This window comes from Macrobrachium nipponense, chromosome 7, assembly GCF_015104395.2.
Source record: "Macrobrachium nipponense isolate FS-2020 chromosome 7, ASM1510439v2, whole genome shotgun sequence".
Lineage (NCBI taxonomy): Eukaryota > Metazoa > Arthropoda > Malacostraca > Decapoda > Palaemonidae > Macrobrachium > Macrobrachium nipponense.
Window position 1 is genome coordinate 93679899 of NC_061109.1, and position 23390 is coordinate 93703288.

General features: G+C 44.2%; 1 protein-coding gene across 2 annotated transcripts in view; it reads left to right on the forward strand.

Annotated features, from left to right (window-relative positions):
• LOC135217507 (protein jagunal-like) overlaps window positions 1–23390 on the forward strand; it is an 88539-nt gene that overhangs the window by 30464 nt on the left and 34685 nt on the right. The window contains exons 2-4 of one of the 2 annotated variants that reach the window (XM_064253462.1): window positions 1970–2233; window positions 15239–15268; window positions 16530–16671. In XM_064253462.1, coding sequence (XP_064109532.1) covers window positions 1970–2233; window positions 15239–15268; window positions 16530–16671 — 436 coding nt within the window. The remainder of the gene's footprint in view (window positions 1–1969; window positions 2234–15238; window positions 15269–16529; window positions 16672–23390) is intronic. The other variant, XM_064253463.1, reaches the window with a different exon arrangement.

The window sequence follows — 23390 nt, forward strand, 5'->3', positions numbered from 1 at the left end:
CCCACTTCGACAGGTATCACAGAAACCTCCCCGCTCTCAATCTGACTGGCTTTCGACTGTCAAAAGTCTTGTCAGAGCGAAGGGGTTTTCGACAAAAGCTGCTAAGGCTATCGCCTCAGCTAGAAGACCTTCGACCCTTAAAGTCTACCAGTCGAAGTGGGACGTCTTTCGCCGGTGGTGCAGGAACCAGAAGTTTTCCTCTTCCAGTACCTCTGTGACTCAGATAGCAGATTTCCTAGTTTTCCTCAGAGAAAAATGCGGTTTGGCAGTATCTACTATCAAAGGATACCGAAGCATGCTGGCTGCGGTGTTCAGACATAGGAATTTAGATCTTTCGAATAACAAAGATCTTCATGATCTATTAAGATCTTTTGAATCTTCCAAGAAAACTTCGAACGAAGTTCCAAGTTGGAATCTGGATGTGTTCTTTGTTTCCTGAGGTCCGCTAGGTTTGAACCACCACATTTAGCCTCCTTCAAAGATCTCACGAGGAAAGCTCTCTTTCTCATGGCTTTAGCATCCGCTAAAATGGGTTAGTGAGATTCATGCCCTAGAAGGAAGGGTAGGTTTCAAAGGAGACTCAGTGGTTTGTTCCTTCCTTCCTTCGTTTTTAGCAAAAAATGAGAACCCCTCAAATCCTTGGCCAAGGAACTTTGAGGTTCGTGGTTTATCTTCCCTAGTAGGGGAAGAACCTGAAAGAACTCTTTGCCCTGTTAGGAGTTTAAAATACTACCTTCAGAAGAAGAAAACCCTTAAGGGCATTGAGGACAGACTATGGTGCTCTGTAAAGGACCCCAGCAGACCATTGTCGAAAAATGCGCTGTCTTTCTTCATTAGAAGTGTTGTGAAAGAAGCACATAGATCTTGTAATGAAGAACATTTCAAGCATCCTAAAAGTCAAGGCTCATGAAGTGAGAAGCAATTGCCACTTCCTTGGCCTTTAAGTAAGAAGAATATGTCTCTTCAGAATCTGATGAAAACTACATTCTGGAGATGTAATTCAGTATTCGCCAACCACTACCTAAAAGACGTCAGTATTACGTATGACGAGTGCTTCGCGTTAGGCCCGTACGTATCGGCGGATTCGGTGCTGGGGCAGGGAGCTGGAACATATCCTTAGTAGTCCCTTGTTTTTGTTAATTGAGTTCATATGGTTGTATGAAAAATGATGCAGGTAGGCATCTTTTTTTGTTTCGTAATACTAATAACTTTAGTTTGGTTAGGTGATCGGATTTGGTTTGAAGCTCCCTGCGTTGGTAGTGGACAGGTTCTGTCATAGAAGAGGGCGAACCCCCATTGACATGATCCGACTTGGATTCTACTAAGTAAGCGGATATCAAGTCCCGTTAGTAGACCCAAATAGTCTTTTCAGCTGTAGGTCACGCCCTCGCTGTAGCTCTTATGGCTATGCAGACTAATAGACAGTATCTATGAAGTCTTCAGCCTAAACAGGTAAGAACCAAGGTTATTTTTATCCTACAACAGGTGTTGTTTACCTTTTCTTTGTTATTTTCTGTCTTGTACCCTCCACCAAGGGTGTCAATCAGCTAAGTATATGTCTGACAGGAAAGTTCATGTACAAAAATGATAGTTATTTTACAATAAAGTTTTGTACATACTTACCTGGCAGACATATACGATTGATGGCCCGCCCAGCCTCCCCTCAGGAGACAGGTATAAGAGAGAAAAAATCTGGCAAGAAAGGTATGTTGGTTCTTACACCCGCTTCCCAGCGGCGGGTAAGGTAGATCACCTGACCTACCTGTCGCGTTAGCCGCGAGTTTTGAATTCTGTCGTGACGTCAGAGACGTAAGCTAAGTATATGTCTGCCAGGTAAGTATGTACAAAACTTTATTGTAAAATAACAATATCATTTTAACATAGCTATGTGCTTATGAAGCCTGATACTTTTTCAACTCAATAACTATTGTATTTGATCTGTGCTGGGTAACAATTTTTTTGTATTCAGTACTTCTGAAGAAGAGATTGCTGGCACTGAAATAGCAAGTAGTGTAGATCCTGAAGCTGAGGTTGGTGCCTGTGATGCAGCTGCTGAAACAGCTTGCACAGCAGATGTTTTAGTAGATGGTAGTGCTCCTGAAGTTGTGCCTGAGGATGCAGCTGCAAATGTTGAAGATCTCTCAGGTGCTTCTGTAACCACAGGCTCAGCATGTGATATGCCGTTGCCTAATTATGGAGAAATATTACGTACCCTGAACTACAATTTTCCCGGGTAAGCTTATGGGAATTCTTGTCCCTCTAAGATATGAATAATTTGTAAATTCATGATCCTTCGGTATAATTTATAGAATAGGTGTATGTTAAGGCTTGAAATTTTATATTAAATTCAAAACTATTAGTAGTTGTACAGCTATGCTCAGAAATTATACGAAATGACTGCTTAGGATTTTGTTCAAGATTACTTAATGACAACTAACATGCACATTTACTTTATATTTTGTTGTGAAAACTCCATTATTTCATAAAATAAGGCCATAAAATGTTCCATAAGGGTGAAGTTTGTCATGTATATAAAATCTGTAAGAAAATATCACATAGCCAAATTTTGGAAAAGCAGTGACGAGACATTTTCAAAACTTTTGGTCATCCAGCTCCAATGCATTCGACAAAGAGAAGTCTTCATCAAATGTAGATTCAAATGTTAAAATTATGTAAAAAAAAAAAAATGCATAACACATCTATATTGCTTACTTTGCAACCATAGAACTTGAAAAAGCACTTTTGTTTCTACACTGTATACAAACCTTCAGTCCTTTACTTAGGATAGATTGCAGCTCAGCTGAAACTACTGGCTAATATATTCTTTCATATACTGAGGTAGCTACCTACTGGGCTGGTAGTTACCTGCCCGGCATTGGGGAAGCACCACCTCCCCACCAGCTCACTTAGTCGTCACTTTGATTACAGCCGGCAGAGGGGAAAGACCTCTCTCTTTGGCTCTATCTTTCTAGATAAATTCGAGTATGTCTAACAAAATGGTTATGCGTTCCTGCCCTGGTGTCTTGAGCCGTAGGTATGGGACTTTCATGAACAGGATTGACAGAGACTCTCACTCCCTTTGTCCTTCTTGCAGGGGGCATTCCTGTACATTGGAATCCCCCTGTGAGGAGTGTCGTACCTGGTCGCCTGCCCAGTGGGTTGAGTATCGCTGGCAGTGAAGTAAGAAGAAAATGGATTCTTCGCCTTCGAGTTCTTCCTCAAAGACCAAACGACCCAGGCCTTCTGCTTCCTCGTCGGGGACTCGTCCTTCAGGACCTTCGGCATCTCACTCCTCTGTGAGTGAGGTGCATAAGAGTGACGATTTAACTCCTGGCCAGCCTTTGAAAGGGAGGATGAGGCTTGTTTTTCAGTCCATGTTGACGATGCCCTTCGTGTTTTGTGGCCTTCGTTGGGACTCCTGGTTTGCCGTCAAAGGAGAGACTTGTTGGAACTCTCCTCTGGGGCTGCTTCTCCCTCCTTAGCCTCATCCTCCTGTGCTGATAAGGAAGACGCCCTTCCCTCTGGGGTGCAGCCCCCGAGCCCTCCCCTGTGGAGGGTCTTTTTGATGCTGACCAGGTCCGTCCCCCTGTCTGCCCACCTTCGGGGATGAGGGCCCTGCAGCTTCGCCTTGTCCCTGGATGAGGTCCTCGGACTCATCCTGAGCCTTCTTTGAGAACCAGCAGCGACTCTCAGAGAACTAGTAAAGACTCCTCTCAGAGAAGTGCTGACGCGCGCTCTCCTTCAGGACCTTCCAGACCTTCACACATAAGCTCTTCATCTTTGTGTGATGCTACTGCATGCACAAAGGAGCCTTCATTGGATTTACTCTCCTCCTCAATACGCGATGCTATGGCACTCGCACAGGAAGCTTCACTAATTGTACACTCCCCTGCAGTGCGTGATGCTTCAGCACGTGCACTGGAGCCTTCATTGGAGAGAGGTCGCAGAGACACTTCTCGCTCTCGGGGACAATGCACCTGTGCATGCAGCAATATAGCGAGAACACCTTCCGATGTGCGCCTTGTTACTCCTGTACAGTACGCTACAATAGCACGCGTGATCATGCATGCTTCCTCTAGACAGCGCTCACCTGTAACACGGTGCTTCACCTCTGCCTCATCAACAGCATAAGCGCTCACTGGTACGCGCCAGTGCGCGTCACCAGAGCATTTTTCTAAACACTCCTGCACGCGCTCTCAGTCTCCAGTATCCCCAGACCCGCTCCTTCTTCAGAACGCTCTTCTTCTTCGATGTGCTACAAAATGCACAATTTCACCCGTAGAGTGTCAACGCTCTCCAGTGCATTCTAGCGTGCATGTTTCTGTGCTTACGAGTGTTCAGAACCTGTGCGCGCTCGTATCGACAAGCTCTCTTGCTCCTGCAGATACATGGGCACCTGTAGAACCTTTTTCCTCTGTCTTTTTCATTGTTTCGACACAAAAAAACAGACGTCTGAGTAGGAGTACATGTCCTCGGAACTTCCATCGTCTGCTCCTCCTCCAGAGGTCCCATCTCCACTTCAGGATCCTCATAAAGCTGCAACCCAGCCTTCCACTAGGCAGCCATGTTGGCTTTCACCTTTAATCAGAGGTCGTCGTTTCCTGACTCTTCCTCAAGAATGAGGCGGCAAGTGGGCCCCTTCTCCTTCAAATGGCCTTCCAGCCCCCCTTCCTATTCCTCTTGGGAAGTTGGGAGAGCAGGTAAGGGGTTTTTACCATCCCTAAGCTGCCACGAGTGCTTAATGCCAGGTGAGAGGCAGTCTGGAAGCAATGAACCCAGCCGAGATCCTCCTGACAGTGCTCCCACAGTGCTTGCGGAGAGGGCTCCATCTACCATCTCTCCTCCAGCTTCTCCAGAATCAGACAGGCGTCCTCCAACTCCACTTTCCCCCTTCTCGCAAGGGGCTGTCCGGCGGGGGCAGAAGGACCTTTGGATGGCAGCGAATAGATTTTAATGAGGATAGCCTTTTTAGTTACCTTCAAGAAGCAGGTCTTCTTGAAAAAATTTAGGTTGGTTTGGTCATGATGTTTTGAGTTTTTTGTATTTGTAAGTATGTGTTAGTGTTTATAATTTGCTTTCAAGTCTTTTTAATTGACATTTTCCTTTGTAATTCCTTTTCATGATAAGAACTAACAAATCAATCAATCAATCTTAGTCCACCAGCTTGCCAACCTTTGGGCCAACCTGGTGCTGAAGCGCAGGGATGCTGTCTCATCAAGGTTTGATTGATCTGTGGACCCTCAGGATGTGACCGACCTGAGGAATGCCTCGCTTCAGGGATCCACCCTCTTTTCATCTTTGGATGTAAACGAGGTGATTGGAAACTTCAGGAGAGCGAGCCAGGATTCTTTGCTGCAGCATCCTTCCGTTGGCCCCAACCTCCTGCTGTTTCTGCTCGATGTCGCCCTGGCTTTCCATCAAGGAGGGTTTCTCACCCTCCTGCCAGGGCTGATCCCTGTCTCACTGTCTTCACCACTTGGTGGCCGAGAGGGCAGCAGCCCTTTTCGACCAGGGGTGGTCGAGGGTGAGGCAATGCCGCAAAAGGAAGAGAGTCCACCGCGACCAGTGAAGAGGGCACTCCCCCAACTCTGCCACCTGTGGGGGGGTGACTGCAAGCCAGATGGACGAGGTTGCAGTACCACGAGGCCAGTGGACACAGGTATCGCGTCCCGTTCATCAACTCTTTCCCCACCTCTGATTTGTCCCCTGAAGACATCATCATCCTATTGTTATATTGGCCCTTCAGGCGGAAGTCCAGGACATGCTGGGGAAGGACGCTCTTAAGGAGGTCCTTGACGAGTCTCTAGGCTTCTTCAGTTGACTCTTGTAAAGAAGGCGTCTGGAGGCTGGAGACCAGTCATCAACCTCTCAGCCCTTAACAAGTTTGTTCAGCAAACCCCTTTCAGGATGGAGACCACCAGCACGGTCAGACAGGCCATTCGTCCTCTGGATTACATGGTGATGATCGACCTAAAAGACGCATACTTCCAGATCCCAATCCATCTGTTGATCAGGAAACATCTTTGTCTTGTTGTAGTGGACAGGGTGTTCCAATTCAAGGTCCTATATTTTGGTCTCTCCACAGCTCCGCAAGTCTTCACTCGGGTGTTCAATCTAGTGTCGACATGGGCTTATCGCCAGGGTATTCATCTATTGCATTACCTAGACAATAGCTGATACTGGAGCCATCGGTGGAACTCCTTCATCTCCACTTAGACAGGGTTCTGGCTTTTTGTCACGATCTTGGGATCATGGTGAACTGCAAGAAGTCTTCTCTAGAACCCTCTCAACAACTGGCACATCTCGGTATGATCCTTGACACCATTGCAGGGAAAGCCTATCCAACGCTGGAAAGACTGGAACGCTTCCGAAGTGTCGCTCTGCCCTTCCTTCGACAGTCCCAGCTGCCAGCACATCAGTGGCAACAATTGCTGGGACATCTGGCCTCGCTGGAATGCCTTGTTCCAAACGGTTGGATGCACCTTCAATCTTTTCAGTAGGGTCTGAAGAATCACTGGTCGCAAAGTCAGGATTCTCCTCATGATCTAGTCTCAGTGGAGGAGAACATGCGCCCTGATCTCGAGTGGTGGCTGGACAACGCAAACCTGTTGAAGGGCTCCCCTGTCCAATCTCGTCCATCTGATCTGCTCCTGTTCACAGATGCATTAAAGTAAGGATGGGGCATGTACCTACTGCAACACCTGACTTCGGGCCTATGGTTCCACCAGGAACATCGGGATCATGTCAGTGTGCTGGAAATTCGAGCTGCCTTCCTGTCACTCCAGCGCTTCAGCTCTCTTCTGATAGGTCACTTGGTGGCGGTGATGAGCAACAACACCACCGTAGTGGCATACGTGAACACTCAAGGCAGTACCATGTCTCTGCAGCTATGCCAACTAGCAGTGCAGATTCACGAATGGACAGCTCACAACTCGGTAGGGTTGACAGCTCGGTTCAATCCAGGCGAACGGAACATTGTGTCGAACAATCTGAGCAGGAGGAGACACATCATTGGCTCAGAATGATCTTTGGCTCTTCGGATACCGAACAAAGTCTTGACTTTGTGGGGTACCCCAACAGTAGACCTGTTCGCTATCTCTCTAAATCGGAAGTTGCTGATTTACTGCTCTCCAGTCCCAGACCCGGCAGTGCATTCGAGGACGCATTCTAGCACCTCGGGGACAGCCTCTATATCTATGCTGTTCCACCAATTTGCCTTATCAGGCAAGTGTTTAATCAAATGCAATCCACACCTTCCCTGCCCATGACACTAGTAGCGCCGAAATGGACCCACGTTGAATGGTACCTGGACCTTCTACTGCTGGTAGAGACTCCGAGAGTGCTTTCGCCACTCCCTGGCCCTGGATCTCCACAATGTGGTGAGCTTCTTACATCTTCACGTGCGGAGGTTATCCAGCAGCTCCTCATAGAGAAAGGCATTTTGTGAGAGGCTGCGACAGCAATGTCAGGATACCTCAGGAAGTCCTCAATGTCTGTCTACTAGACAAAGTGGGCCATCTTCTGTGGTTGGTGTTGTCGGAAAGGCTGTTCTCTCGGAACCTCTATCCCTTTGATTGCCGACTTCTTACTCTACCTCTGGAGAGAGAAGCTCCTTTCAGTCTCGGCGGTAAAAGGCTATCGCTTGGCCTTGAGCCAAGTCCTCAGACTGAAGGGAATCTCTCTTCCTTGGAGGAACTCTCTATGCTCATACGAAGCTTTGAACAGGGTTGCACTCTGGTATTGGCAAAGCCTCCTCCCTGGGACATCGTTGCTGTCCTCAGGTCTTTGAAGAGAGCTCCTTATGAACTGTCGTCCCTGGCATCTGATAGAGATCTCACCCTGAAAATGGTTTTTCTTCTCGCCCTTGCTTCCTCCAAGCGAGTCGGCGAGCTTCATGGCCTAGCCTATACTGTCGCTCATACTGAGCATTGGACCAATGCCTGTTTCAGCTTCGTCCCTGAGTTTGTTGTGAAAACTCAGAATCCAGCCCAGGTCAATTCACGGTTCTCTTTGTTCCAGGTTGTGAGCCTGAGCACAGTAAACGATGACCCAGATGAGCTACTTCCCTGTCCTCTGAGAGCATTAAGGCACTATCTCCAACGAACCAGCTCTACTCGACCCACCTTACAACATCTCTCTATAAGTACTGGCCTGTCAAAGAAGAGGGTTAAGAGGAATACCATTTCACATTGTATTCAAGAGGTGATTTGCCGTACCCTCTCCCCTCCCTCTTCTCCACTTGCTGGCACCATTCGAGTGAAGGCTCACAATTTGCGTGGAATGAGCATATCTCTTGCCTTCAAGAAGAACCTCTTTTACCCAGGTGATGGAAACTGGCACATGGTCGCGCCCTTCCAGCGTCACCAGGTTCTACCTTAGAGACTTTACCCACAGCTACCTCAACACAACTGACCTCGGTGCTGTGGTAGCTGCTCAGCAAGTGGTTTAGCTGTCTCCGTTACCCTCAGAGGTCGGAAGTATCGAATCAAGGGTCGAGGTTCCGTATCAGGCTGGGGGTGAATGGGAGAGTTTGACTGCCCTATATTCTTTTCACCTTTCCCCCTTACTTGGGGCCACAGCATCGAAACCCGTTCTCTGGCACCGATTTCGATGCTGGTAAGCATTCCATGTCCGACTAGTGGTTATTATGTAGACACACAGATGTCAGTCTCCACACTCCTTTCTGAGGGGGAGTGTGCTGCACCCCAACAAACCTGTTATGATTATATAGCCTGGTTTTTGTTGCCATAGAGCGTTCTACGCTCACGCCTTTGATACCCAGGTCGTCAGCCATCAGGTCTCATTTACCATGGCTCATTAAGTGAAGGATCCACGACCCCGTGCTATAAGCCCGGGTCCTGGCATCCTGGGTGCCATTCTCAGCCAGCGAGACAGGACTTCCATCCCTACCCCAGGATGAGTCTCCTAAGTAAATGATGGAAGGTTTGCATACGTTGTAGGAACAAATGACATTTTTGAAAGTAAAATGTATTTTTCCCTAACCATACAAACCTGGAGTCCTATACTTATATGGCCCCGCCAAACACCCATCCCCTTGATTCAGGGGTCATCATCAAAGTCATGGCTGTAATCAAAGTGATGACTCAGTGAGCCGGGCAGGTAACCACCGGCCAAGTAGTTAACTACCCTGGTATATAAAAGAATGTATTAGCTGGTAGTTTCAGCTGAGCTGCAATCTATCCTAAGTAAAGGACAGAAGGTTTGTATGGTTAGGGAAAAATACATTTTACTTTCAGAAATATAATTTTTTTATTAGTTTTACTCCTTGATGCTGAAAAAAGATTAAGAAGTAAGAAAGTGTTACTGTTGCTAAAACACATCCACTGATATCAACGGATAGGCATGGTCTGCGTGACACAGCCACTTGGGTGCAGTAACATGAATCGGCTGAAACATAAGTGTTGAATGTGTAGATATAATGAAATAATGTTGAAAATACATATTTTTTTGTACCTGCTACCAACAAAGTGTCAATCTCCCTTTCAGCACTGAATGACCTTATAGATCCCAGTGCTTGGCCTTTGGTCTATATTTTATATTTTATTCATTCATTTCATTCACAAACCATTTCCCCATCTACGACAGGTAAGATAGGATTCCCTGGATCTCTCCTAGTAAAGTTCAACATAAACAAAACTTTGGCACAGGGCCCTTTCATCCTATGGATTTCTAAGATCTGTAAAGGAAATGGAAGAGTATAAAATTTAGACCAAAGGCCAAGTTCTGGTACCTATAAGGTGGGTCAGCACTGAGAGGGAAAATAACAAAATGTAAATCCTAGTCTTTGGCTATTGCAAACAGTACAAATGAACAAGGTTTTGTAAAGCATTGTATCCATCTTACATTCTCAAACCACGTTATACATCAATAAACCTATCAATCTTCCTCCTACCCACTTGAATTTTGCAAATACTTCCTCTTAGTAAAGAATATCATAATGATCAATGGCTTAAATTACTTCTAAGACACCAACCTTCAGACACCTTTCTGGGTTTCCACTTGTAAGAGATAATAGGGGCTCCACATCATGATGGAATACTTCCAATGCTCGTGGTAAAAGCAGCAGCAGCAGTAGTACAGCACACTAAATTTATGAAAAGTTGCTCTATTGTATGAAGGATACTTTTCATTAAATGTAACGCATAAAATAGTTGAAGTTTATAAATGTTATAAATGATGTTGGTTCTCCAAATATATTGAATGATATCTATGGCCAAGCTAGCTCCAAAGGCAAGGTTCTTGCACACAATACGTTCACTGTTTTACAAATCTGTTATAAAATTACAAATGTCATTATCACCATAATTGGAAATGGCTTGTGTAGAGAACATGGAAAAGAAATGGATGGAAGGACACAGGTTGAAACTTCTGGATAAGGCCCTTTAAAAACTGGTATACTTATATGTATATTTTGGTAAGCTCTTGCATAGCAGGATTTCCAGCTGATTTTTATAGATGTTTGTTATTCCTGATGGTTTTGGGATTTTTCAATTCCTGAGGGATCTTTCAACTTCTTCAGGTGTTATGTTCTCTATCCGTCCATCTGTTATGCCCATACATATCCTTCTTCGTTATTTTAAATCAGGTCCTATCATCATGGGACATCTCAGTTGAGTAGCATACTGAACTTATGACAGCATAGGGGATCACCTCATGGAATGTCTCCTCTGTTGGAAATGCACATTCCTTTGGCAGCACGAGGACGTATCCTCTGTCTACAGTGCAATTCTTTTGCATGCAGAAGGATATTTAGAACTTTTCTACTTAGAGCATATTATCATAGGACATCCCCTTGGATTATCCTATTGTCTCCTCTGTCTACTTGGAGAAGACCTGTGTTAGACCTCTTTACTACACGGTTCAACAGGAAGCTAGAAGTCTACTCTTCATGGTCCCAGATCTGTTTGCTTGGGTGGAGGATTCTCTTCTACATGCTTTGAACAAGCTGGAAGGTTCCACATTTCCTCCATTCTGTCTGTTCCATCTTGTCCTGAACAGAGCAATGGGTTCCAAAGTCTTAAGATGACCCTAGTAACGCTTTGTGGCGCCAAGCTGAGTTGCGAGAGAAGTTCCACCTTTAATACAACCTTCTCCACCAATCTTGTGTGGAGAAATACTAACAGTCAGTAGGATCTTTATCTCTTCATGTCTGGAGTCAATCCAGTATCTCTTTCGAGTGAGAGATCTCTATTGCAGAGCAGCAACTGTGATGTAAGGCTACTTCAAAGGATCTTTGTCAGCTGCATACAAGATGAGCTATCTGCTACTGTGATTGCTGTCATCAAAAAGATTTCTCTCCACTCAAAGTTTCTGTTCAGTAGATGATTTTCTGGATTGTTTTCAGTTTATACTGGATTGTTTAGTTCATCTGAAGGATGTGGACATCACTTCGCCCTGGGAATTCTCTGTTGTTCAAGAGCTGTGAGCGATCTTGTTCACCTAGGAAACGCAGTCCTTCTACGAAGGACTTTACTGTGGTATTGAGTACTCGCTCAAGCTCTTTCGAGCCCATGCATCAATCGTCTTACAGGAAAATGACTTTGGAAACGTATCCTTCTGACTTTGGTTTCTTGGAAGGGTTGGAGACTTCCATGGTCAGGCTTATGACGTAAACTCGCAAGGGGTTGGAGTCTGCTGTAGCTTTTGAATTTGCCCCAGAATTTGTGGCTAAGACCCAGATTCCCACAATTCATGATGACAGATTTGCCTTCTTTTCCATTCCTTAGTGTTGAGTTTATCAGCAACCTTCAAGAGTTTCTGCTGAGACCCATCAAAGCACTGCTTTGTTACCTGAAAGTACTCATCACTTAGAGCTTAGGTGTTGTAGACTTTAACACAAGCCAGGTCAAGAAAGAGGTATCCTAGAATAACCTTTCGTTTAATTGCATGAGGTCATTAGGCAAGCCTACTCCTCCCCGTCAAGCTCTGCTACCAGTTCGTTGCATGCAGAAGCGCATGACACCAGAGGAATAGGTTCTTCCCTGGCATTTAAGAAGAACATATCTATGTAGTATAGGATTTTGAATGCTGGTTCCTGACTGTGTCAAACCACTTTCACTTTTTTCTACCTGAAGGATGTTTCCCACAGATCTTTGGATACTATCCTTGGGTCCAGTGGTGGCTATTCATCAAGTGTAACTTATCCAGTGACCCTGGCAGGACAGTTTGTATCTTGCCTAATATGATTTTGTGTAGTATGGAATGAGTTAGATGTCTGGTTTTTTCATTTCCATTTCTCCTTTCTTCATGCTTGTGGGTAATTTGAAGAACAGACATATCATAAGCTGGAACTTGCTTGTTGCAAGTGAGCATTGCAGCCATACTGTTAGAGCACTTCTTATGTTCCATACTACATAAAAATCTGCTTCTCAGTAGCTTCAACTCCTCTCTCCAGCAAGGGGAGTGAGGATTGGTAACAAACCCGTTTCTTGTGACTAACATTGTTACTTGAACAAACACTACTTTTTTATTTCCATATATGCAATGAATCTGGACATGTTTCATTGTATTTAAACCCAGTGGACTGAGTGTTAAGTATCCACATACAGGCAGTTCCCGGTTAATGGTGATCTGGTTTTATATCGCTTGTCTAGCGCCATGAAAGCGGTGATTTATGGTGCCATAATGGGCCAAGTTTCAGTTAACCATAACACAGCTAAAAGAGGTGTTATCGATGCCATTAACCGAAACTTGGCACCATAAACCATCGAGTGTCAGTTAGTGGCGGTTTTCACTTAGCACCCCGCCAAGAAGGGAACCCTCGCAGATAACGGGGGACTGCCTGTATCTAACATCTGAAAGGCTCAGGTCCTCCTCCTCTTTAGAATTCTCATCTCTAAGAAGAATGATCAGGTGTGCTGAACCTCTTAGTCGGTTCAGGATTCTCATACCTCTCTCCAAGTGTGAGTCTATCCTAACTGGTTTGTTCTGCATATGAACAAATGCCAAATTGTAAACTAATTTGTATTTTTCATAGCTAACAAACCTGAGGTCTTAACATTGGCTGCCCACCTTTACCCACACCTCTTATGATTCATCCTGGGTTGGAAGGAAGACTGATGTGTCATTGGATTCAAGCATGGTCTCTGACTCTCTTCCATCTCGACTCCGTATGGGTTACCAGATGCCACAAGTTCCTTGCATTAGCAGTTTTTTTTTATTGTTTTAAACTGGTTTCCAAGTGATGCCAAAAGATTGATCCTACTGTTAAGACCTCAGATTTGTTATCTGTGAAAAATACAAATTAATTAAAAATTTGTTGTTGTGCCCCTTTTTCATCTTTCCCAGGTGCTCATCCACTTTATCTCAAATATTCTCTTTTTTTTCCCACAGCTTTTTTTTTTGTTCTTTCCTCACAGCTTATTTGAGATTCTTATTCCCTCCCACCTGCTTTTTGGCCTTTCTTCTGTTTTCCTTCTTCTCTTCAGTTGGCTTTTGGGCATCCTGACTTAATCATCTTCCCTTTCACTGTAACCCTTCCTTGATGTCTGCAGGATACTTTTCTGCTGCCTTTTATTTCCTTTCTATCAGCTGTTTCCACTTCCCACTGACCAGTCTGTGGTCCTTTGACAATTAGAAGCCTTTGTGGCAGTTGCTATCATTGGACTAGATTCTAAATGCAACCGTTCTTCAGGAAATTCTTCCCTTTAGGGTGCTAGTGCCATCAGTGCACCTCATGCAGTGTACTCTAGACATTACCTCCAGTTCTTTACAGCATCCCATTTGCTACTCGCTGTAACCCGTTTCCTTTCATTCCTTTTTACTGTACTGTACTTCATCTCGTATTTGCTTTCTTCTGTCATACTTTTCACCCTCTCTTAACTGATTCAGAGTGTAACTGCGAAGTTTTCCTCCTGTTACACCTTTCAAATCTTTTACTGTCAATTTCCTTTTCATTGCCAAATGATCTCGTAGATCCTAGCGCTTGACCTTAGGCCTAAGTTTATATATTCCATTCTGTTCTGTTCTATTCTATCCAGAAATTTCTTACAGCTTACAGAAATTACTGCAGAGTTATTTTTAATACCCATGTACTGCTTATCTTTTTAGGCATTTTTTGATGCTTCATTGTGAAAATAGCACAACATTATTCCTTGCAGTTAGAAAGTTAGTGGTAATGTGATATCATGGAAGAGGTGTAAAATGAAAAAAGGAAGATTTTTTTCTCATACATTAAAGTTTCAGTCATTTTGTTAAATGAAATTAAGCTTGGCCTACTGAAAAAACCAAATGGAAGTCTGATAATAAAATTCATGTTGTCATCCTATTCCACCTTCAAAATATCACTTAAACATTTAACATTAGGAAAGATGGGAGAAGGCAGAAAGAATATTGGTTTAGCAAATGCAAATACATACAGTCCACCAGATGTCAAGAACTTACTTCCTGTTAACTTAAGCAGTTAACATGAAAAGGTGCCCTATTCAAGTGATAGTGATATAAAGGAAAACTCACAGGCTGTGAGAATAACCTAAGAGGCTGGCATTGAGCATGCTGAACATCCAATTGTTCAGAATTAAAGTATGCTTGACTTACTTTCAAGGTCATGTTGCTTGGTGGCAAATGTTTAGGGGGCTGGTCAGCCATCCATCCATAAGGTGACTGAAAAGGAGATAATTGAAAGTGCTGGCTTTCACTAGTATTGTTTTGATCTGTTACATTGTTGAAAATTTTCCTTTTAGTTACATTTTTAATTTAATTGCTTACCTTTAGAGAGTTACCTGCTCAAATAAATGAAGTACTTATAATGTCTTGTCCGTTTGTTTTTACCCACTTGAACTTGTGTTGCATCATAATACTGTTCACTTCATAAGATTTGAAAAATGATTCATTTTAAAAGGTTTCGGATATCAGATACCAGAATATCTTTATAAGAAATAATCATTTTTATTGGTTGGTAGTCCAAACTGTTTATTGTATTTGGAATTTGTAGTTTGAATTGTGTAACTTAAAAGTAAGCTACAGTTATGTTTGTATATTTTTCCAGTATTTTTCTTTGTTGAATCTTGCCATAACTATTGCTGTACAATTTATGTTATTTCCATAACTGAATAAGTGAAATTTATTTTATATATTTTTGACATATAGTGTTTATGAGGGTGCTTTTTCATTTTACAGTACATGGGCTTACAGTGAAATTAATAAAGTTTATGGATGGTTTCATGAAGATTAATTTTAGTTATTTTCATTTTATGCTAATTTTGTTTGGTCATTACAGATGGCCTCCAAGCAGGAAATTAAGTGAAGTGTAAGTGATGGAGAGGCTTTGCCCTTGTCCTTTTTATGCTAGTACCATATGCTATCTAAGTAATTAGCTTGACTCAGAATAAGCTATAACTTCTCAGGATTGGCATACATAATCATATAGCATATTTCTATGATGCATGGACCACCCTTACCTTTTATGCCATGCTATATCATAGAGACATAATGCTGTTTTTATTATGAAAGGGGCAAGAGGCAGGGCTACTCCTCCTTGAGGTGTGTAGTGTTCAGTGGGTGTTCCCTTTTTCCCTAAATACAGTATGCTACAATGCATGGAAGGAATCCATTGAAACCTTTTCGTTGTGGTTGTTTTCAAAGTTTCACAAGACCCAGGGACTAGTTTTATTGTAATGAAAATGTAACTGGGTTTATTCATGACTGGACAAAAAATGAGAAGTCTGGGAATATTATAGGAATACCTACGTATTTATATTTTAGTTGAAAAACAAAATTTATTGTAACCCATCACTTAGGTTCCATAATATGTAAGATTGTTTTGGTAACTTTGAAATTATTATTTGCATATTGTTTTGTTTCCAATATCTTTGCTTTGCCTTTTTGGGTAGATGGGCTTTCCAGTGAACTTACTTGAGGTTTTAACATTTTGAATTAAGGAGAAGTTTACTTTATGCTATAAAAATGAAATGCATGGATGCCTTAGAAAGGCAGATAGGTCTTTGTTGTTAACATTAAATTAAATTCATGGATATATCAGTTGTAATGCAAATATGTAAGAGATACAAATATGAGGTACAGTAATAATAAATAGATGCTTTGATGCTAAAGAATGGTGGTTTTGCATTTATGGCAGGTTTTAAGGCATGGTATTCATTGCTGGATCAAAGTGTTGACAGGCTACAGTTCTAAGATCTTGTAAAGTCAAATAGTTTAAGACTTCCCACTAACTTGACCCAATGGAGTTAGATATGTGGATGTCTTGGTTCAGCATGGGTGTTCAAGACTTGAGGTGTGGAAATTTCCCTCAGTAATTATCTTTGTTTAATGTGTAATTGTGTGTTTTGGTTTGGTATAGTTGATATCAATCATTTGTTTTCATATTAATACATTGTTCTTTCATTGTTTAAAGTTCACATAGATATTTATTATGGGAAAAGTTTTATATATATTTTTTGCACACTGGCTACATTTTCATACTATACACTTAAACCTTTATCTTGGAAGTTAAGCATTATTCTAAATGTTTGAAAAACTACTTCCATTTTTTGGGTTTTTTTTTTTTCCAGTGCACTGAATAAAGGCCGTCTGAGAAAATGTGTTTTTGCGCATCTTCTGTTGGCTCTGCTTATGGTGGTGAAGATGGTACCACATATTCTCGATCGACTTGATATATTTGTTTTGGAAATAGAAGAATTAGAAGTTCCAGAAGTAAGTAATATTTGAAAGATTTCTTTTTTTTTTATGAAGTTATTTTTCTGTATAGCTAATGTATTAAGGCATTTCTCTTTATACTTGATAATTGTTTAATTATGCTGATAAAGTATTTAGCTCTATTGTATTGTACTTTATTTTGGTTGCTAGCTTTCAGGACGTGAATAAATCTGGTAAACTCTCTAGCTCATGATGTTGAAGTGAGGAGAGTTTTGTGTAAAAGTAGGAGAATCTCCTTTTGTATGGCAGCCCAAAATACGTTAAAAGAAGTGGGGTTGAGCTTGTTTCAGTATATTTGTGCCAAGGTTATAAATAAAACTTAAGAAATTGCAAAAGACCAAGACAAATTAAATTTCAAAAGACCAATCCTTTGGTTGTCTTGAAAACTTCCCAGTTGATTTACCTTGCTTTAGTGAGGTGTGCCTCCATGATCTTGTGGAATTTCCTCCAAAAATTTACAAATATTCTGTCGCTGTAAGACAAACCACTTAACCGCAGAATATCCACTGTAACCCAGAACAGATTTTGTGATGAAAATATTTGAAAAGTTCCATAAGCTGAGCCAATGTAACCTGGAGATGCCTGTATTTCATCCCTTGAGATTCTATGGAGAATTTTTTTTAAATGACCATAAATTTTTTGACATTGGGTAGTATTGAGATGATGTCTACTGGGTGTTAGAGATATTTTAACCTTGTCTCCTCAAAGTTAAATGTTATTCAAAGGAAATTACCACCAAACCTGTTCTAAAGTGAGGATCATAGAAAATGTCTTTTCATACAATGAACTTACCTGTCAGATATATACTTAGCTAAGACTCCATCGTCCCCGACAGAAATTCAAATTTCGCGCCACTCGCTACCGGTAGGTCAGGTGATCTACCTGCCTGCCCTGGGCGGCAGGACTAGGAACCATTCCCGTTTTCTATCATATTTTCTCTGTCGCCGGTGGTATCAACATTGTTGTTACTACCTCCTGACTGGAATTCGCTTTTCAAGACTTTTTTGATCATCTATATTGGATTTCTTGGTGACGTACTGGATCGTTGTTTTGGCATTCGCTACTGTGGACTGGATTTGGACTTGCTTTTGATTTTTCTGATAGAATGTCTGATTCAAGTGTTAGTGTGAGAGTATGTGTGAATGTAGGCTGCAAGGTGAGGATACCGAAGGCTTCGGTTGATCCTCACACTGTATGTCGTAAGTGTAGGGGGTTTGACTGTTCTTTAGCTAACACCTGTATTGAGTGTGAAAAGTTGAATGCTAATGAATGGAAGACTCTAACTTCTTACTTGAAGAAGTTAGAGAGGGATAGAATTAGACGGGCTGCACAAAAGGGTGTGAGTACAAGGCCTATTGAGCCTTTTTCTGAGTCTAACTCTCCTATTATTAATGATTTTGATTCTCCCTATGTATCTGAACCCTCACAGGCTTTGCATTCGGATTCGGCTTCTGAAATCGCCAATCTGAAGGCTACTCTTCGTAAAATGAAGACAAAAATGGCGGCCATGCAAGGTAAGGGAAGTGATAGTGAATTACTTAGTGAAGTGAGTGTTCCCAGTGTTGTGGAGGGGGGCGTCTGACCGTCCCTGCGATGCTCCCAGGCCTAGACCTCTTCCAAACTCACATACCCAGAGGAGAAGGAAAGTCGAAAGTCGTACGGAGGTTGTGGGGAATCCCCAACGGTCAGGCGTCCCTTCAGCAGGTTCTGTTTCGCTACAGTCTGCTCAGGACCGCTTTAACAGAAGCGTCCTACGAGATTGTTTCTCGTCGTCCGGTTCTCCTTCACCTAAACGAGGGTGGAAGGACTCTGATCTTTCTAGGCCACTGAAAAGGCACTGGAAAGAACGCGCGTTTGACTCGAGCCCGGAGCGCTTCTCGGAGGAAGCCCCCTCTTCTATCAAGAAGGCTAAGCTGGTCTCGACGCCTCCTCGATCGGTAGTTGAGGATCGCACTCCTTCGAGTTCTCCTGCTTCTTCTATTGAAGAGGACGCTGGTGTGGCTTCCAAGAGGATATTGCTAGCAGTACAAGAGCAGTTAGCCTCTTTGGTTGGAGTTCTTTCGAGGGATCCCCCTCGCAAGAAGGACGCTAGACTTCCTATTAAGAAGTCTCGTCTTCTTTCGCCTGCCAGATGTGAAGCGTCCTCCAGGCATGAAGAGCCTTACAAGCGTGGGACGTCTTCCAGGCGCGAAGATTCTTTCAAGCGTCAGGAGCTATCCGAGCGAGTTGCTCTAGATAAGGATACGCTCAGGCGCGAGGCGTCAGCCAGGCGCGAGGCGCCAGCCAGGCGCGAGGAATCAGCCAAGCGCGAGGCGCCAGCCAGGCGCGAGGATTCAGACAGCCGAGGCGCAGCCAGGCGCGAGGATCAGCAAGGGCGAGACGCCAGCCAGGCGCGAGGAGTCAGCCAAGGGCGAGGAGGGGGACGAGGGGGCCAACCCAGCCAGCCAGCGAGGAGGTCAGTCCAAGGCGCAGACGCCAGCCGAGCTGCCAAGAGGCGTAGCCAAAAAGGCGCTAAGACTGCCAGCCAAGCGAAGAAGCTCCAAAGCCAACAAGCGCGAAGGCAGCCAGCCAAGCGCGAGGCGCCAGCCAATTCGCGCGGCGCCCGCCCAAGCGCGAAGACTTTCCAGGCGTGAGAAGTCAAGCAGACGCGAGACTACTATTAGACTTGAGAGAGAATCTGTTCACTATATGAGTCCCTCTCCTAGTAGGAGTTTGTCGCCAGTAGAGAGAGAACTTGGTGAAGATCCTCTCGTTTTTCAAGCCGATTCTCCGCACGGTGGGGAAGTAGATTCGGAAGACGAGGTTAACGGTAGAGAAGGCTTCTCTAACTATAGAGTTCTGACGGACCTTCTTTTGCAGGAGTATGGAGATTCGTTGACTCCTGCGGCTCCTCCTTCGCCTCGATCACTGTTTTCGAGTGCGATCGTACCGAAGTCTTCGTCGGTGTTGAAGATGAGACCTACGATCTCTATGAAGAGAGCTCTACAGTCTCTTGACAAATGGATGTTGTCGAAGAAGGATCTGGGCAGAACCACCTTCTGTATGCCTCCAGCCATACTTTCTGGTAAAAGAGTTTCTTTTCTGGTACCGAACTGGGGAGAACATGGGCCTTTCTCTCCCAGCGGCGGCTGAAGCAGACTTTTCAACCTTGGTTGATTCATCGCGGAGACACGCTTTGAATGGAGCTCGTGACTTGGGCGATTTCTGAGACTGACCATCTCCTCAAGGGCCTCTTCCATATTTTGGAAGTGTTTAATTTCCTAGACTGGTCCCTTGGGGTGATGTCTAAGAAGGCTCATGACTCGGAAGGTCTAGACCCCGAAGTCATTCTTAGTATTCTGTCATGTATTGATAAGGCAGTACAAGACGGATCGGGAGAAATCTCCTCTCTCTTTGGAGCGGTACTCCTTGAAGAAGAGGAGTATTTTTAGTGCCTTCTTAACCAAGGCGGTTTCTCCCTCACAGAGAGCAGCCCTGGTTTTCGCTCCCATGTCAGACTTCTTGTTTCCTTCTCAGTTAGTGAAGGACATTTCTCGCTCACTGACTGAGAAGGCGACTCAGGATCTTCTCCTTCAAACTGCAAGGAAGAAGAGACCCCTAGTTGCGGTTGACAAGAAAGGACCGACTTCTACGGTTCAGCCCTTTCGAGGAGGCCCTCCCTCCAGAGCTCCCTCTAAGAGAAGAGGTCCTGAGAGGAGAGGTAAAGCTTCTTTCCGTCCCTTTAAGAAAGGGAAGTGAAGACAGACAACCTCCAAACACCAGTGGGTGCCAGGCTTCTCGAATTTGCAGACGCCTGGACATTCATAAACTCGGACGCCTCTTCGATGTCCATAATCAGGAAGGGATATCTTATCCCCTTCCAGGACAGTCCTCCCCTAACGACTATTCCGCGGGAACTGTCAGCCAGATACAGGGACCCTGTACTGAGGGATACTCTTCGTCTGATGGTGAATCAAATGTGGGACAAACGAGCTATAGAATTAGTTCTGGAGCAAAACTCTCCGGGGTTTTACAATCGGCTTTTTCTGGTTGCGAAAGCCTCGGGGGGCTGGAGACCAGTACTAGATGTCAGCGCTCTGAACAAGTTCGTTCTAAAGGAGAAGTTCTCTATGGAGACTTCGGCCTCAGTCCTTGCGGCTTTACGTCAAGGAGATTGGATGGTGTCGCTGGATCTCCAGGACGCTTATTTTCATGTCCCGATTCACCCTTCTTGGAAGAAGTACCTCCGTTTCATGACGGGGGGAAGGATCTTTCAGTTCAGGGCCTTGTGTTTCGGCCTGTCCACAGCTCCTCAGGTCTTCACAAACCTGATGAAGAATGTGGCGAGGTTTCTTCACCTCAAAGGCGTCAACATCTCTCTATATCTGGACGATTGGCTCATCAGGGCCAGAACAGAGAGACAGTGTTTGGAGGACCTTTCTTTGACCCTAGACCTGATAAAGGCGTTGGGACTACTCGTGAACCTCGAGAAGTCACAACTGATCCCCAGACAGAACTTGGTCTATCTGGGGATTCAGATGGATTCTCGGGGTTTTCGAGTATTTCCTTCGCAAGAGAGAATCGTGAGAGGCTTGGAGAAAGTCTCTCTCTTCTTAGGGAAAGAACGAACTTCGGCGAGGGAATGGTTAAGCCTTCTAGGGACCCTTTCCTCGCTCGAACAGTTCTTTCCTCTAGGAAGACTGCATCTTTGTCCTCTTCAGTTTTTCCTAAGGAGATCATGGAATTGGAAGACGGGACTTCTCTCCGACAGTTTTCTCCTTCCAATGGAGATGAAACCACACCTGCAATGGTGGTTGTCCCCTCTAAAAGAGAACAAGGGAATTTCTCTGGAAGTTCCGAACCCAAGCCGAGTATTATATTCAGACGCATCGGAGAAGGGTTGGGGAGCAACACTAGGACCGAGAGAAGTGTCAGGCACCTGGAAGGCAGCACAGGTGTCCTGGCACATAAATTGCAAAGAACTTCTAGCAGTTCACTTGGCTCTAAAGTTCTTCGAACCTTTTGTGGCAAACAGTGTGGTCCAAGTGAATGTGGACAACACTACCGCCCTGTCCTACATTCGGAAGCAAGGAGGAACACACTCCTTGTTCCTATACGAAATAGCAAGAGATCTGCTACTTTGGACCTCCCAGAGGAACATCTCCCTCCTGACAAGATTTGTTCAGGGTACGAGAAACGTCAGGGCGGACAGACTGAGCAGGAGAAGCCAGGTCCTTCACACAGAATGGACCCTTCATTCAGAGGTGTGTCAGAGTCTTTGGGATCTTTGGGGCACTCCTCATGTAGATCTGTTTGCCACATTCCTTTCCAAAAGGCTGGAAGTCTTTTGCTCAGTGGTGGAAGACCCAAGAGCTTTCGTGGTCGACGCCTTCCTGCTAGACTGGTCTCATGTAGACGTGTACGCTTTTCCCCCTTTCAAAATCCTGGGGCAAGTGTTGAGAAAGTTTGTAGCGTCCAACGGGACAAGAATGACCCTGATAGCCCCGTTTTGGCTAGCACAAGATTGGTTTGCAGAGGTGCTGGAGTGGACAGTAGACTTCCCAAGATCCCTTCCAGGAAGGATGGATCTTCTCAGACAGCCACACTTCGAGAGGTTTCATCAAAACCTCCCCGCTCTCGCGCTGACTGCCTTTCGACTATCGAAAGACTTGTCAGAGCGAGGGGATTTTCTCGCGAAGCTGCAAGCGCTATCGCTAGAGCCTGCAGAGCTTCCACTAGACGAGTCTATCAGTCTAAGTGGGAGGTTTTTAGAAGGTGGTGAAGTCTAAGAAGTTGTCCTCCTCCAGTACCTCTATAACCGAAATCGCTGATTTCCTTTTGTTCCTGAGAGAGGTCTCTCACTTATCTGTATCGACTATCAAAGGATACAGGAGCATGCTTTCGGCAGTCTTCAGAAACAGAGGCCTAGAGATTGCTGATAATAAAGATCTGCACGACTTGATTAGATCGTTTGAAACGACAAAATCTAAGGAACTAACTACTCCCAGCTGGAACCTGGATGTAGTTCTCAAGTTCCTTTCGTCTGACAGATTCGAGCCTCCTCATTTAGCTTCGTTTAGAGATTTAACGAGGAAATGCTTGTTTCTCCTATCTTTGGCGACAGCCAAAAGAGTTGGTGAACTTCACGCCCTTGAAGATGAAGTCGGCTTTAACAGAGACTCGGCTTTCTGCTCGTTTAGAACACTTTTTCTAGCGAAAAATGAAAACCCCTCGAATCCCTGGCCCAAGAGATTCGAGATTAAAGGCTTATCGAGTCTAGTAGGTAGAGAAACAGAAAGGTCTCTTTGCCCTGTAAGAGCCTTGAAGTTCTACTTACAAAGGAAGAAACAAATGGGAGGCTCTAGACAAAGTCTTTGGTGTTCGATTAAGGACCCCACAAGAATCATGTCTAAGAACGCATTAGCTTTCTTCATAAGGAGCGTCATTACAGATGCTCACAAGTTCTGTCCTGACGACTCTTTTCCGCTTTTAAGAGTAAAAGCTCATGAAGTTAGAGCAGTGGCGACGTCTCTCTCTTTTCAGAAGAATATGTCGCTAAAGAAAATCATTGATACGACATATTGGAGGTGCAATTCGGTATTTGCATCTCACTATCTTAAAGACGTTCGCGTGACATACGAGAAATGTTTTTCTCTGGGGCCTTTCGTATCGGCGGATACGATACTGGGTACGGGAGCAAACTCCAATCCTTAACTTTGTACATACCTTCTACTAGA